Below are 14970 nucleotides of genomic sequence, written 5' to 3'. Positions count from 1 at the left end.
AAAGTACTGAATTTACTTTGCAACTGTAAACCGAAAAGTACCAATTTACAGTTCTCCGAATTTCACGATTGAGCAAACATTTATTGCACAACATTGCCCTTGAAAAAAAATGAATTGCTCTTTCGTTCTACTACTTTAATCTACCTACTCAGGTCATTCCTTCCTCTCTCCTACAACTTAAATGGTCCTTAAAACCCAAGCTTGGTGTCACCAAACCAGTTACTTTCAGTTTATTCCATCTTAGCTACTGTAACCATATTATATACCTGTTCCATGGTGCAGAAAATGTGGGCATCATCCTGCTGAAACCTGCGGACCCGAGTCAAACCAGTCAACGCTCCTGACAGCTCATTACGGTGCAGTACACCAAAGTCCGCATACCTTATTGGTAGCTCCCTCCAGGACCGAGGCCGATTGTCAAACATAAGGCTGAAACATGAACAATCAAATAAATGCCTTGCAAATTGAAAAAAGTATCATTTTCAACAAAAACTTCCAAAGCACTAAATAAAGAAACGTTCAAAGAACAGATAAGGAATACACACTTGAAGTTTAGCAAAACGGCGCGGATACAGGCTCTTCGGCCCACCAAGTCCACGTCGACCATCAATCCCTACACACTAATACTATCCTATACACACGAGGGACAATATACAATTTTACCAAGCCAATTAGCCTCCAAACCTGTACATCTTTGCAATGTGGGAGGAAACCAGTGAGTCCGGAGGAAACCCACACAAGTCATGGGGAGAACGTACAAACTGCATACTCAAACAGCACCGGTAATCAGGATCGAACCCGGGTCTCTGGCGCTGTAAGCCAGCAACTCTACTGTTGCGGCACCATGCTGCCCAGTCCTTATGCAAATGGAATGTTGGCCTTCATAACGAACTAATGGCATGTTGGCCTTAATAACGAGAGGATTTGAGTATAGGATAAAGAGGTCCTTCTGCAGTTGTACAGGGCCCTGGTGAGACCACATCTGGAGTATTGTGTGCAATTTTGGTCTCCCGCCCCCCTGACATCAGTCTGAAGAATGGTCTCGACCCGAAACATCACCCATTCCTTCTCTCCTGAGATGCTGCCTGACCTGCTGAGTTACTCCAGCATTTTGTGAATAAATGTAGAATATAGTACTCAGCATCGTAGAGTAACAGTTCCAGAAAAAAAGTCCAATGTCTGCAATGACGTAAGTCGGAGATTTGGGACTGTATAACATATGGAAGGACTGTTCAGAAGCTTGATATAAGATAGGAAGAATCTGTCCCCCAGTCTGATGGTGTGCGCTTTCAAGATTTGGTATCTCCTGCCTAATGGGAGAAAGGAGAAGGAATGAGTGGGGTAGGAGTTGTTTGATTATGTTGGCAGCTTTCCCGGGGCAATGTGGTGTAGATGGAGCCAATGATGGGAAGTCTAGATTGTGTGATGGACTGGGTTACATTCACAATTCTCTGCAATTTCTTGCAGTCTTGGGTACGACTGCTCCCAAACTGAGTTGTAATGCAACCTAATGGCATGTATTCTACAGTGATCCTTCTATGTATTCATAGGTCTTCCCAATTCTTCTTGGTACTAGAACAATCTTTAGCTTCTCAATGCTTTATCCCCACTCCTCCATATGTCCCTCAAACGCACACCCGCACACAGAGGACATTGCTTCCAAATCCAATCTATACTCTCAAGGTAGGATTTGATCTCTAGGTGTCTTTAATTTAATACGGCCATAAAGTTACCATACTATAGCGCTGACACAATCACACATCTTAAACATCCAGCTTTAGAAATGCATGTTAAAATAGAGGAAGGTTGAAAGTTTTGATATTTAAGAAATTGAATCACATACCAATGACCTGGACAATTCATAGGTTTTAAGGCAAACGTCTCCTTTTCCACTTCGAAGCAGAACATATTATCATCGTAGTGCTGCCAGTGTCCTGAAGTTTGCCACAGCTTACTATTATAAATGTTGGGAGACACTACTTCTGTAAAGCCCCTTTTCCTGTATTCACTCTAAGGACAAAACAGAGAAATGAATAAAGAACCATTGGATTTAAATTTACTAGATTTAAAAACGTGCATTTGACTTCAGAAAGATAAAAATAGATCTGAACTGCAAATGGAAGGCAGAAAATTAGCACCTAAATGGAGCACAAAGTCAGAAAACAGATCAAAGGAATTCAGTTATGCTTAGTGGCAAGAGTAAAAAAAAAATTAATGAACCAGTCTGCTGAGTTGAAGACATAGATTGACGCGTGCAAGTGTCAGATTTTAGCAATAACTGAAACACTGTTAACAGGGACAGAACTTGCAGCAATGCTCTTGGCTACAGAATTTTTCAGTCAAGATAACTTGGTGTATAAAGAAATAAGAAGATAGACACAAAAAGCTGGAGTAACTCAGCGGGTCAGACAGCATCTCTGGAGAAAAAGAACAGGTGATGTTTCGGGTCCAGTTCCTTCTTCAGACTGAAAGTCACGGGAAAGGGAAATGAGAGATATAGACGGTGATATAAAGAGATATAGAACATATTAATAAAAGATATGCAAAAAAGTAACGATGATAAAGGAAAGGGGCCATTATTAGCTGTGGGCTAGGTGAAAATGAGTTATTCAGACAATGAAACTCACCAGGACAACAGTGAAACTAGTACAACCACTAGGGTGGGGGAGGAAAGGAGAGAGGGGGATGCAAGGGTTACATGAAGTTAGAGAAATTAAAAATCATACCGCTGGGTTGTAAGCTGCCCAAGTGAAATATGAGGTACTGTTCCTCCAATTTGCGTTTGGCCTCACTCTGGTAATGGAAGAGGCTCAGGACAGAAAGTTCAGTATGGAATGGGAAGAGGAGTTAGTGTTTGGTAACTGGGCCCAGGCAGACTGAGCAAAGGTGTTTAGAAAAACATTTGCCCAGTCTACGTTTGGTCTTGCCAATGTATAAGAGTCCACACCTGGAACAATAGACGAGGTTGGAGGTGGTGCGATTGAAAATCTGCCTAACCTGAAATGACTGTTGGGGTCCCTGGACTGGGGCGAGGGAGGACGTACAAGGATAGGTGCTGCATCTCCTGCGGTTGCAGGGGAAGGTACCTGGGGAGAGGGGGGAGTTGGGTGAGAAGGGACGAGTTAACCAGGGAGTTGTAGAAGGTACGGTCTTTGCGGAAGGCGGAAAGGGGTGTAGATGGGAAGTGACTAGTGGTGGGAGAAAATGTTGGGGGGATTATGTGTTTTATGCGACGGCTGATGGGGTGAAAGGCAAGGACTAGGGGGATTCTGTACCTGTTGTAATTGGGGGGAGGGGGAGCAAGAGTGGAGCACCGAGGAGCCAAGTGTGAGGGCCTCATCTATGATTTGAAGAAGGGAACCCCTATTCCCTAAAATATGACATCTCGGATATCCTGGTATGGAACAGCTCATCTTGGGCACAGATGCGGCATAGATGGAGGAATTGAGAGTAGGGGATAGAGTCTTTGTTGGAGGCATTGTGGGAAGAAGTGTAGTCTAGATAGTTGTGTGAGTCAATCAAAGAAACAATCACAGTTATGGAAAATAATAACATAGGTTTATCAAATAATCCAGCTAAAGAAATGAGACTGACAATAACACTGTTGGTAGTGTATTATATATCCCAAAAGAATCAGAGACAGCTGGATGAGGAAATCTGTAGGGACAATTCTGACAAGTGTCAAAGTAAGAGGAGAGAATTTCAATTGCCACTATATTAACTCGAATACAATCAGAATACCTTGTTGGGAGGGCACAGAATTACGTTCACTATGTGGTACAACTGAAGGGATTGAAATTCTGGATATTTAAATAATTAAATTGGCCAATTGGAAGGTATCAATGGGAGAGTATTAAAAATATAGAAACATAGAAAATAGGTGCAGGAGTAGGCCATTCCTACTTTTTTTCCCATATCCTTTGATTCCTTTAGCCCCAAGAACTAAATCTAACTCTCTCTTGAAAACATTCAGTGAATTGGCCTCCACTGCCCTCAAATTGGATTCGCAACTCTCTGGGTGAAAAAGCTTTTCCTCATATTTTTGTGCAAGTGATCAAACTAAATGATATTCAGCACAGGTATAGAAAAGGGGCATTTGATAAGATCTATGTGTATTTAAAAGGCTTTTGACAAGGTCATACAAGGCAAATGTGTCAAGAAGGTAAAGTCCATCAGCAGCAGGGGAGACTGACAAATGGACTCTAAAGTTAGCATGGTATTAATAAACAGAGAGAAAGTAATTGAAAAACTGACATGTGCAGTTCAACATGCCTTGGGATGCAGCCTCTTTATTTTCTACAGTATTTATTAACAATTTAGGCTAAGTGGCAGTGGACACAATACAGAAGTCCGCAGATCATACAAAAGGTAGCCGTATGGTTGGAAATGATAATAAAAGCTTCTAATCGTTGGTAGATTTAGGTAGTCCAGTCGCTTGAGGAGCAATGGCGTGGAATTTAATCCCAATAATTATAGATAATCCAGTTGGGGAGTTGTAGCAAGGCAAGGGAATACACAATAAACTGCAAAGTTATTTGAAGACAACTTTTATAATGTTGACTGTCAATGTGTCACCATAATGAGCGATACTGATATGCAGCAGTCTGAAATATCTAATGATGGCGGATGAACTAATGAGAATTTTGCTTCCACCTTTTTTTCTTTCCCCTTTCCTACAACATTTCCTCATGATGCTTCCTTTGCATCGTGATAGAAAATGCATGTTCTCATCCCAACAGCCTCCATGAAATCTAATTTGCAAATCTTTCACAATTAAATCTGTAACAAAAGCTTGAATAACACCTACCCTAATGAACTCAATCAGTGCGTTGTAGATGTAAGCGCCCTTTGGAAGGAAGAAACAGCTTCCTGGGCTCAGTTCGTGGAAGAAAAATAATTCCTGCTCCTGAAAAAGTAAAAACACCATTTATTTATTTATTCTCAGAGAGCAGCTAAAAATAATCTTAAATTGGCATTCATGCACAGTGATATTAAAACTTATGAAGTGAATGAAATTTTAGCTTGCTGTTTAACAGCACAACTTCCAAAGCTAAGGATTCCTACTCTGACTTCCGCACATTTAACAGGGAATAATGTTTTAAAGGACAGGTTCTTCTGCATTCCAATAGCAACTGCAGTCTTCTGAAAACCACAGGGAATGTTCAATACCAGAAAGGGTGTTATTGCCACTAGCTGAACAAAATAACTGTATGCAAGAAAGAATGGATAGCAATAGTTATACTAAATAAAGAGCCAAATATGCTTTGCAGCCATTTCTCTACTGAAAGTTACAGAGTTTGCATAATTTACCGAATGGAAAAAAATTAAAATAGAAGAGCATTTCGGTAGGAATCCAGGATTTGTTATCGTATAAAATATTATATGCATATAATTCCCAAGATTATTGTTTGAATTACAAGACTAACCTTCCCCAATTTCCTATGGTCTCTGTTTTTGGCTTCTTCCTGGAATTTTTCCCAATCTTTCAACATTTTGGAATCCGGAAAAGAAATCCCATAAATTCTCTGCAATGACTCCATATCAGCCTTTCCTTCCCAGTAAGTGGAAGAATTCTGTAAAAAAAAGTAAGTGATATGATCTCAAAAATACAAAAAACAATGTAGATGAATAACATTTCTTCTACTCAGCACAGCACAAAATGACAACGCCAAAGCATAAATACTTTGTCTATATTTAGGTTTTTTTTTAAAAAGAGAAACTAGATGATTTATTTCACAAATTAAATGTAAAGTACTTACTTTATGCACTTTCATAGCCTTTATTTTACCAGTGTGCTTGACATGGGGTCCTCTACACAAGTCAATTAATGGTCCACATCTGACATCAAGGAAAGAAAACAAGTGCTGCTAATATTAGAATACGCTCTCCTCCATTAAAGCAGTGTACGAGACACAGCTCAGGATCCACAATTAATATTTACCCAATGTACAATGAGTCTTCATGCCATTAAACTAAAATGTATGATCAAGCAATTTCTGCATCTGCATCAAGCATCCACAAGTCAGGCACATAAATGTCAGTAAAAGTAAACATCCTTCTCTGCCCCAGAAAGTCTTCCTCGACCTCAAATTTAAAAGCATCCGATGTCAAGTCAGCATGATAATTTTCCATTCCTAACATCATGCATCTTGGCACAAAGGACAATGGATATTTTACAGCCAAGTCACATTTTGTGTTATGATCCCGACCATCAAACAAGGTCAAAGTCAAAACTATATTTATTTCACCCACTCATGCCTATTGAGAAATTATGAAGTTATTTGACAATATCATATCTAGCAGATTGTGCCTATATTTACAGTTAAGAATGAGGGGAAATCTTGTCAAAATAGGCCATTTTATTTATAATAGTTATGACAGAGAAGATGGGGAATCATTCTGCTCTACAGGGTAGCATCTTGAACCAGGATTTATAGTCCTAGAATAAACAGGATTAAAATAAAATCTTGATCCAGTGTGCAGCAAATGTTTTGAATTTCCCACCAGTGGAACTGAGACTCAGTCATCAGGTATATGCAAAACTGACCAGTTGTCCAGGGAAATCAGGGAATGTGGGATTAGAGTAGGAAACTGTTACTAAACTAAAAGCTAAGCTACGATTTAAAGACCACACATGGGGTCTAATAACTTCCTGTTTCTATTTTCCACAATACCAGTGCTTAATCCTTCATTGTACACCTTTTACTAAAAAAAAAAATTGCATTCCTCATGTCATAAATTAAATACGCAAGGAACACCATAGTTCTCAAAGGAAACTTCAAAATCACAGCTCCTCACCGGTACACTGTTGTGGTTGGTGTATTCACCTTCTCATTCAGAATCCTGCACTTGAATTTGTTATACTAAAGAGAAAAGAAAACTGCATTTGAGAAATTTTACACAGAAGCACGACATACTCTCAAATCTGTTAAAAAAAACAAGATCAGTTTCACAATGTCAAAGATCAGTACATCTCTATTAAGTTAATTAATTTTTTTCTTAATAGTGGTGAACAATCTATGAAATTTAATTCCTATATCAAATAATTTTAGCAAGACTGACACTAATTCACCTAGGCAAATAAGTGAAAGTATCAGAACTCAGGATCTATTAACATTTGCCCACAAGCCAGGTAACAATTGCAATGCCAGGTAACAAATTCAAAAGTACCGCACCATTTTAGGTTACGTGTTATGTGTCAAGAAAATGGCACCTTACATTTGGTAACATATGGCATCCCTGTGTGGTATCTCAGCTGCACGGAGGCAGAGAGGAAAGCTCTTCAGCGGGTAGTCCATAGAGCTCAGAGGACCATCGGAACACAGCTACCAGCCTTGGAGGGCATCTACAACACACGATGCCTCAGAAAAGCCACCAGCATCCACAAAGACTCTTCACACCCCTGCAACAGTCTGTTCGAACTTCTGCCATCGGGCAGATGATACAAGGCCTTCTACGCCCGCACCTCCAGACTCAGAACAGCTTCATCCCCAGAGCCATAGCTGCTATGAACCGGTCCTGCTGAGCCGGATGGTCACATCGCACAGTGAACCGGCACAGATCTACTTGCACTTTATTCTGTTTTAAAACTGTTCTAATTTGTTTCATTGGGTTGCTTAAATTAATACTGACTAGCTAATTAATTTATTGCATCATATGGGAGGTGCATTTCCAATCTCATTGTACCCCTGTACAATGACAATAAAGATATATTGTATTGTATTGTATTGTAAAGGAATTTTCCCCAAGTCATGTTTTGGTTTTGTTTCCGAACTACTGTCCCCACAACTCACACTATCCAGGACAACTAATGTTGTAAAATGCAAATCGTTTAGCATCAAGCACATTGTACTACTCTCGAACTTACACTATTATAAATGGATGAATGTTCTTTGTTGTGCATTTAGTTGAATCTATAAAGAACTAAAAAAGTATACCAAACAGATGTGATTAAATGACATTATATTATACAAATGTAACTCTGTATTAACTGTCTTATATTGTGCCTTAGTGACACTAAACGTTTAACTTTTATTAATAAAACAAATATGTAAAATCTTTCTTATTATGGCAGACTATAAGTATCCACATTTTATTAACTGTTGTGGGATAAAATAAATTAAGAAATGTGTTAGATCCTTTGGATTCATCTGCAGGATGAAACTTCTTTCAATTAAACTGAAGTCCCACCTGCTGCTTCAATGTAATCAATCTCCAATGGCCTATTGGCAAACTAGACCATACATTTCTTAAAATCCCACTATTTACAGTGCTGGTCTCCTGCGAAGATAATGTTCACAGTGTTGAGGTCAAAGAGAAGAAAATATTTTCAAAGAAAATGTTGCTAGTTGTTCAGAATACCTTTATTTCATGCAGGAAGATTTAGAGGCTGGAATAATAATACAACACTTTTGTACCTACTTAGAAGCAGCATGAAGACATTGGTTACTCTGATCGGTTCAGGCCTGTGAATTAATTCTTTATTAAATGAAAACTTTAAAAAGATATTTCACAGGAAAGGGGAGATCCTAAAAGTATTCTTAAAACTTTGCCCGATCTGAATCTTTTGTTCCAACCACATGCACACATATAACAGGCAGTTCAAAGCAATGAGCATGTGCCTAGAAACAAATTGCTTGTCTAATCTCCAGCATGGTACAAAAAAAATCTGAGAACAGCTTTAAAATTATCAGGATGCATACCTTGAACATCTCAAGAAGAGTCTCTTTCTTGACTTCAAGTCTCTCAAATGGCTGTTTGTCCTTCATTATACGTTTACAAAGGCTTTCCAACGCTGGAAAATCATTGCTGGAAACACCTCTGTTGTAACAGAAGGTTTGTATTAAAATATTTTAAAATAAATTTACCAATATATAGACAATTGGAACTAACAAAAAAGATAATTAACAGATTAACTGAATCATACCCTTCTTCCAAGAACATGTCGTAATAAAATCCATTTTCAATGGGTGGTCCATAGCAGAGACATCCTCCAAAGATTCGTTCCATGGCCTCTCCCAATATATGAGCACTGGAATGCCAATATACCTAGTAGAGAACAAAGTTGTTGATATATGCAAAAATAGTATATAATGAAACAAATACTTATATACAAACAATTCTTGAATTAGTATCTGCATTGCACATTAAATTCTTCAATTTGACTAGTAACTTACTCAGTGCTGCCTGCTTCATACCTAGCTGCACTATTGGAGAGATAACCAACTGCTCAGGCCGAGAGATATTCCACCCTTCCCCATGCTGCACGCTGCTGTGCTAGGTAACTGGCATGAATCTCACCAGCGATGACTCACCTTACAGATGGGTGTGGAGAGGCTGCCTGCAAGAACCGGTGCTGGGCAGACTTGACTTCTCAATTCTGAAATGTGGAACTCAGGTAAGTGAACTGGCTAGCATGGCCAGAGCAGGACATTGCTGTGGGCTGGCAGCACCTCCCCCATGTATCAACAGACCACCAGGATTTCATAGTGTCTCATTATCTCCTGTCTGCAGATTTCTCTTTGACAACTTGTTCAATGATGGACACAGGCCTTTGGTCCTCCTATCATATCCTTATATCATATCATATCCCTGGTCTGGGGAGAGCTACGCAGCCAAACAAAGAGAAGGGAGATGTCAGCTTCCATCATCTTCAACAGAAGACGATTTGAGAGACCCAAGGACATGGGCCGTCCACTAATGCATGGAGCAGATGCTGCAATAATCCAAACTTACAATGCCAGCAGGGGTGCAAACTCAGGTCCCAAACCTCAGTGCAAGCGGCCTAACCATTCACTTGCCAGACTGAGCTGTTTTTTGTCTGGTACCTGGCCCAAGATCAGCAAGATAAATCACGACATTATTTAGCACTAACTCCACTTCCAATCTTGTTTGAAGAAGAATGCATCCTCAGCACTGAGTGAGGTACCGGTGTAATCACTTGCCCTGCTAAAACAGCTTCTGATCTGCTGTAGAGGTCATCTTATTGATTTGCTAATTTAGAGCAAGTACTTGTGCAAAAATCCCACGTAGAGCACGGGACCAAACCAGAAACGCAACAGATAGTAAACATTAAGGGACACAAAGTGCTGGAGTAACTCAGCGGGTCAGGCAGTATCTCTGGAGAACAGAGATAGGTGCGTTTTGGCTCAGGACCTTCTTCAGCTTGTTTGTTCACCGATGACTGCCTAATTCAGGCCTGTTATTTGTTAAATTGTGACAAAAGGCAAGATGTTATGGACACTTCAATTTAAGGGCCAACTCAGACCATATCAAATAATAGTTTCCATTGAAGTACAATACAAATTAAAACAAAGCACAAAATAACTTGGATCAGATAGGCTGGGGATTTGGGTGGAGTTGAACTGTGCCTTATGATGGCATGTTAATTTCAGGCCAAGAATATGCATGTTAAATTAGACAGTAATTATTTATCGGCTAACTAATTTGCCAAGAGGGATGCAGACAATTAAAACTGACCATTGATGCTTCCCAATAGTTGTAAACAAGGATACTTACTGCTTGAGCCTCTTCATTATCAAATGTGAGCAATTTTAGACTGCAGTCTCCTTCTAAAGGTCGATCCAAGTCCCAAACCATTTCATTTATTTTGGCAACAACAACTTTGTCGGCCAAACCCTGACTGAAGTAAAATATTAAATGAATGGGATTATACAAAGCATTTTATTTTAAGTTAAATGACAATATTTATTTAGTGCCTTCCACCGAAAATCTTCACACAATCAAGTTTTTGAAATGCACTGATTATTTAGATCAACATTCACGCAAATACAAAATGTGGCAATTCAATTTAATTGCTCTGAACAAGGAGGACAGTGCAAAAAAGGTGGGATCACATTGGTAAGAGCCAGATGAAGGAATACATGTCAGCATGACAGCATAGATGGTAAACTAAAACAAGGCCCCTAACAAATCTTGTGTAGGAAGAAACTGCAGATGTTGGTTTAAACTGAAGATAGACACAAAATGCTGGAGTAACTCAGCGGGATAGGCAGCATCTCTAGAGAAAAGGAATAGGTGATGTGTCGGGTCGAGACCCTTTTTCAAACGGAAATGAGTCGAGGGAGGAGATATAGGGACAGGTGTTGGTAAACGGAGGAGGTATAAGAACAGGATAATTCATCCCGTCCCACCCAAACCACCGCGTCCCCAGGTACCTTCCCCTGCAACTGCAGGATATGCAACATCTGCCCCTATACCTCCTCCCTCGACTCTGCTCAGGGACTCTGACAGTCCTTTCAGGTTAGGCAGCAGTTCACTTGCACCTCCTCCAACCTCATCTACTGTATCCGTTGATCATGATGTGGACTCGTACATTGGCGAGACCAAACTATGACTGGGCGATCGTTTCGCTGAATACCTTCCCTCAGTCCGCCTGGACTTACCTGATCGCCCGGTTGCCAAACACTTTAATTCCCCATCCCATTCCCACACTGAGCTTTCTGTCCTAAGCCTCCTCCATTGTCAGAGTGAGGCTAATCGCAAATTGGAGGGACAGAATCTCATATTTCGCTTGGGCAGCTCACGACCAAGTGGCATGAATTTTGATTTCTTTCACTTCAAGTAATCCCTGCATTCCCTCGCTCCATCCCTCTCCCACACAAGTCACACGAGGTTCCAGTTCTCACCAAGCAAACAGCTATCAATGGCCTGTTCCTTCATCATTGTTACTTTAATTTATTTGTTCTATATCTCTCTACAACACTGTCTATTCTCTCATTTCCCTTTCTCCTGTCTAGTCTGAAGGATCTCGACCCAAAACGTCACCTATTTCTTCTCTCCAGAGTTGCTGCCTGCCCGCTTAGTTGCCCTAACAAATCTTAGCACCCACAGAAAAATTTAACAGCATGTTTGCCAGCAACCATTAATACCAATTAAGTGAATAAAATGATAATTAATGGTGTGTCGTCTTCAATCAGGTTAAAGACACCACAAGTTTACATACAGAACCAAAATTATAGTAACATAGAAAACTACTCATCTGGCCTTTGATACAAAGGAGAAAATCATTCCACATTATTCTTAGTTATCAGCAAACTGAAGGAAAGCATCATTATCAACTAGTGATCTCACCAACACCCTGCACACAAATCATCTGTTTGGGTTTCAACCAGACCACTTATACTCTAAACCTCATATCAGCTTCAGTTAAAACATAGAGCTCAATGTTAATGAGCCCTGGACATGAAAGCACCATTTCATTTAGCAAGACTGAAGAAGCCACGCAAAGTTGAGATCAATGAAAACCAAGGGGAAAACTCTCGTCTGGCTGATGTTACATAGAGCACAAACGGTAGCTGTGACAGTAGGGAGGTCAATTTTTATTCCTACCCTGCCAATGGAAACACTCAGCAGATCAGATAGTATCTTTGGAAAGAGAAAGACTCAACAGACCCCCAGTCATCCAAATGAGACATTGGCACAGGTTTCTCTTCTCTGTGGTCTACATGTCCTGTAGCCCTGCATTTTGCAATTTTTGTGTTCTCATTCTCTTAATGCCCTCACTTCATAGCTTTTATGAACATTCACGTTTGTTGTCCAAACTGCCCTAAATGCATAAAGATGACCTGTTTTATAACTTCATATTTTGAGTCCGTAAAAGAGTCCCAAGCCCAAACATCACCGGTCCACGTTATCGAAAATTGCTGCCTGATCTGCCGAATTACTCAAGCACCTTGTCTCAATTTATAGCTTATTCCCCAAGTAACCTTGGCCTTAGCCTTTCAGAGGTATTTTTATTGCTCTCTCTCCAACTTCAAAATAAACTAATTTTTACTCCTTCCCTTTTCAGATGATATTGACATTATTTCCCCTGAATGACCTTCCAAATACTTCCAGCATTTTTCATTTTCATTTCACATTTTCTGCATCTTGAGTTATTGTTTGACGTTTACAATGCTTGTATCGTTAGATGGCTTTGAAGAATTATAGCACAATCTTCAACAGCTGGACATGGGGACTGACGAGTGGCAAATGGGAAGTCAAGAAAGGCCCTTCACAGTGAGTGGTAGGGACCTACAGCAGAGGGATATTGGAGTAAAAGGACATAGATCCCTGAAAGTGGTGGCACAGGTAGATTGGGTGAAGAGGCTTCAAACACCCAAGAGCGATGGCAATGAGAAATGGATAACTGCAAGTCTTGTTCCCTTGTTCTAAAATAATTAAAAAATTAAAAACATAACAATCTAAGCATTGTTCTCAATAGTCAACTGTGTAATCCAATCAACAGATATTAGAACCTTAGCTTTCTCTACTTTGGTGAGAAATGCCACCTTTTTTTAAATATCCATCTTTACTCTTTGCTCTCATTCGTCATTTTTTCTGTAATCTCACTGTAACATTAATCTCTATGATATGACACCATAATAAATTTCATTGTAATAAAACATCAACACTACATCCAACAGAATACGCCACCTGATTCCACAGGCAATCATGTAGGGAGTGCTTTTCCAGGAGTCTCCTTGTACTTGTTTACCGTCAGGCAAAGTAATCGTTATTTGTTTGCTCTCTTTGCTTACACGCTCTGCCAGAATGGAGTCATTTTCTGCTTTAAGTTTGTTGTACAGTTCAAGTCGCTCATTGATATAAGATGGCCATGGATTCAACTAAACAGGAGCATAAAAGAGAAACTTAATTTTATTAGAAATCCTCAATAACATATGTGTAGGAAGGAACTGTAGATGCTGGTTTACACTGAAGAAAGACACAAAATGTTGGAGTAACTCAGCAGGACAGGTAGCACCACTGGATTGAAGGAATAGTTGGGTGACTTTAACCTACATAAAGATTGAGCTAACCCATTTGCTAACAACACTGAGGAGGAGGATTTCCTGGAGTGGAAATGGAACGATTTTCTATGCCAATATGTAGAGGAACCAACCAGAGGGCAGGCCATCCTAGACTGGGTTTTGTGTAATGATAAAGGATTAGTTAGCAATCTTGTTGTGCAAAGCCCCTTGGGCAACAGTGACCATAATATGGTAGAATTCTGCAATAAGATGGAGAGTGACATGGTTAATTCAGAGACAATGGTCCTGAACTTAAAGGTAACTTTGATGGTATGAGACAGGAATTGGCTTAAATAGACTGGCAAACGATACTTAAAGAGTTGCCGGTGGATATGCAATGGCAAAGATTTAAAAGATCACATGGATGAATGACAACAATTGTTCATCCCTTTCTGGCATAAAAATAAAACAGGGAAGGCAGCTCAACCGAGGCTAACGAGGGAAATTAGGGATAGTGTTAAATCTAAGGAAGAGACATATAAATGGCCAGAGGAAGCAACAATTTGGAGGACTGGGAGAAATTTAGAATTCAACAGAGGACAAAGGGGATAATTAAGAGGGGGAAAATAGAGCATGAAAGAATGCTTGCAGGGAATATAAAAACTGATTGTAAAAGCTTCTATAGATATGTGACGAGGAAAATATTAGTGAAGACAAATGTAGGTCCCTTACAGTCAGAAACAGGTGAATTATAATGGGAAACAAGGAAATGGCAGACCAGTTAAAAAAGTACTTCGGTTTTGTCTTCACTAAGGAAGACACAAACAATCTCATAGAAATACTACGGGACTGAGGATCTAGCGGGAGGGAGGAACTGAAGGAAATCCACATTAGTCAGGAAATGGTGTTAGGTAAACTGTTGGGACTGAAGGCAGATAAATCCCCAGGGCCTGATGGTCTACATCCCAGCGTACTCAAGGAGGTGGCCTGAGAAATCGTTGATGCCTCGGTGATCATTTTCCAATGTTCTATGGATTCTGGATCAGTTCCTGTGAACTGGAGGGTAGCTAATGTAACCCCACTTTTTAAGAAAGGAGGGATAGAGAAAACAGGGAATTATAGACCAGTTAGCCTAACATTGGTAGTGGGGAAGATGCTTGATTCGATTATAAAAGATGTAATAGCAGCGCATTTGGAAAGCAATGACAGGATCGGTCAA

The 14970-nt window shown here is 39.9% G+C and overlaps 1 protein-coding gene across 2 annotated transcripts in view; it reads right to left on the bottom strand.

The window, feature by feature from the left end:
- The window catches only part of LOC144592167 (threonine--tRNA ligase 1, cytoplasmic-like), a 32604-nt gene that overhangs the window by 13023 nt on the left and 4611 nt on the right, over window positions 1-14970 (bottom strand). The window contains exons 3-12 of one of the 2 annotated variants that reach the window (XM_078396625.1): window positions 13438-13628; window positions 10519-10642; window positions 8927-9048; window positions 8703-8820; window positions 6799-6863; window positions 5760-5838; window positions 5427-5573; window positions 4808-4906; window positions 1844-2010; window positions 267-429 (exon numbers count right to left, since the gene is read on the bottom strand). In XM_078396625.1, coding sequence (XP_078252751.1) covers window positions 267-429; window positions 1844-2010; window positions 4808-4906; window positions 5427-5573; window positions 5760-5838; window positions 6799-6863; window positions 8703-8820; window positions 8927-9048; window positions 10519-10642; window positions 13438-13628 — 1275 coding nt within the window. Of the gene's footprint in view, window positions 1-266; window positions 430-1843; window positions 2011-4807; window positions 4907-5426; window positions 5574-5759; window positions 5839-6798; window positions 6864-8702; window positions 8821-8926; window positions 9049-10518; window positions 10643-13437; window positions 13629-14970 lie in introns of those variants that run through there. The other variant, XM_078396634.1, reaches the window with a different exon arrangement.

Source organism: Rhinoraja longicauda, chromosome 1, assembly GCF_053455715.1.
Source record: "Rhinoraja longicauda isolate Sanriku21f chromosome 1, sRhiLon1.1, whole genome shotgun sequence".
In the NCBI taxonomy this organism is placed as follows: Eukaryota; Metazoa; Chordata; class Chondrichthyes; order Rajiformes; family Arhynchobatidae; genus Rhinoraja; species Rhinoraja longicauda.
Note: the sequence above shows the minus strand (reverse complement) of the source record. Positions and strands in the feature narration are given on the sequence as shown.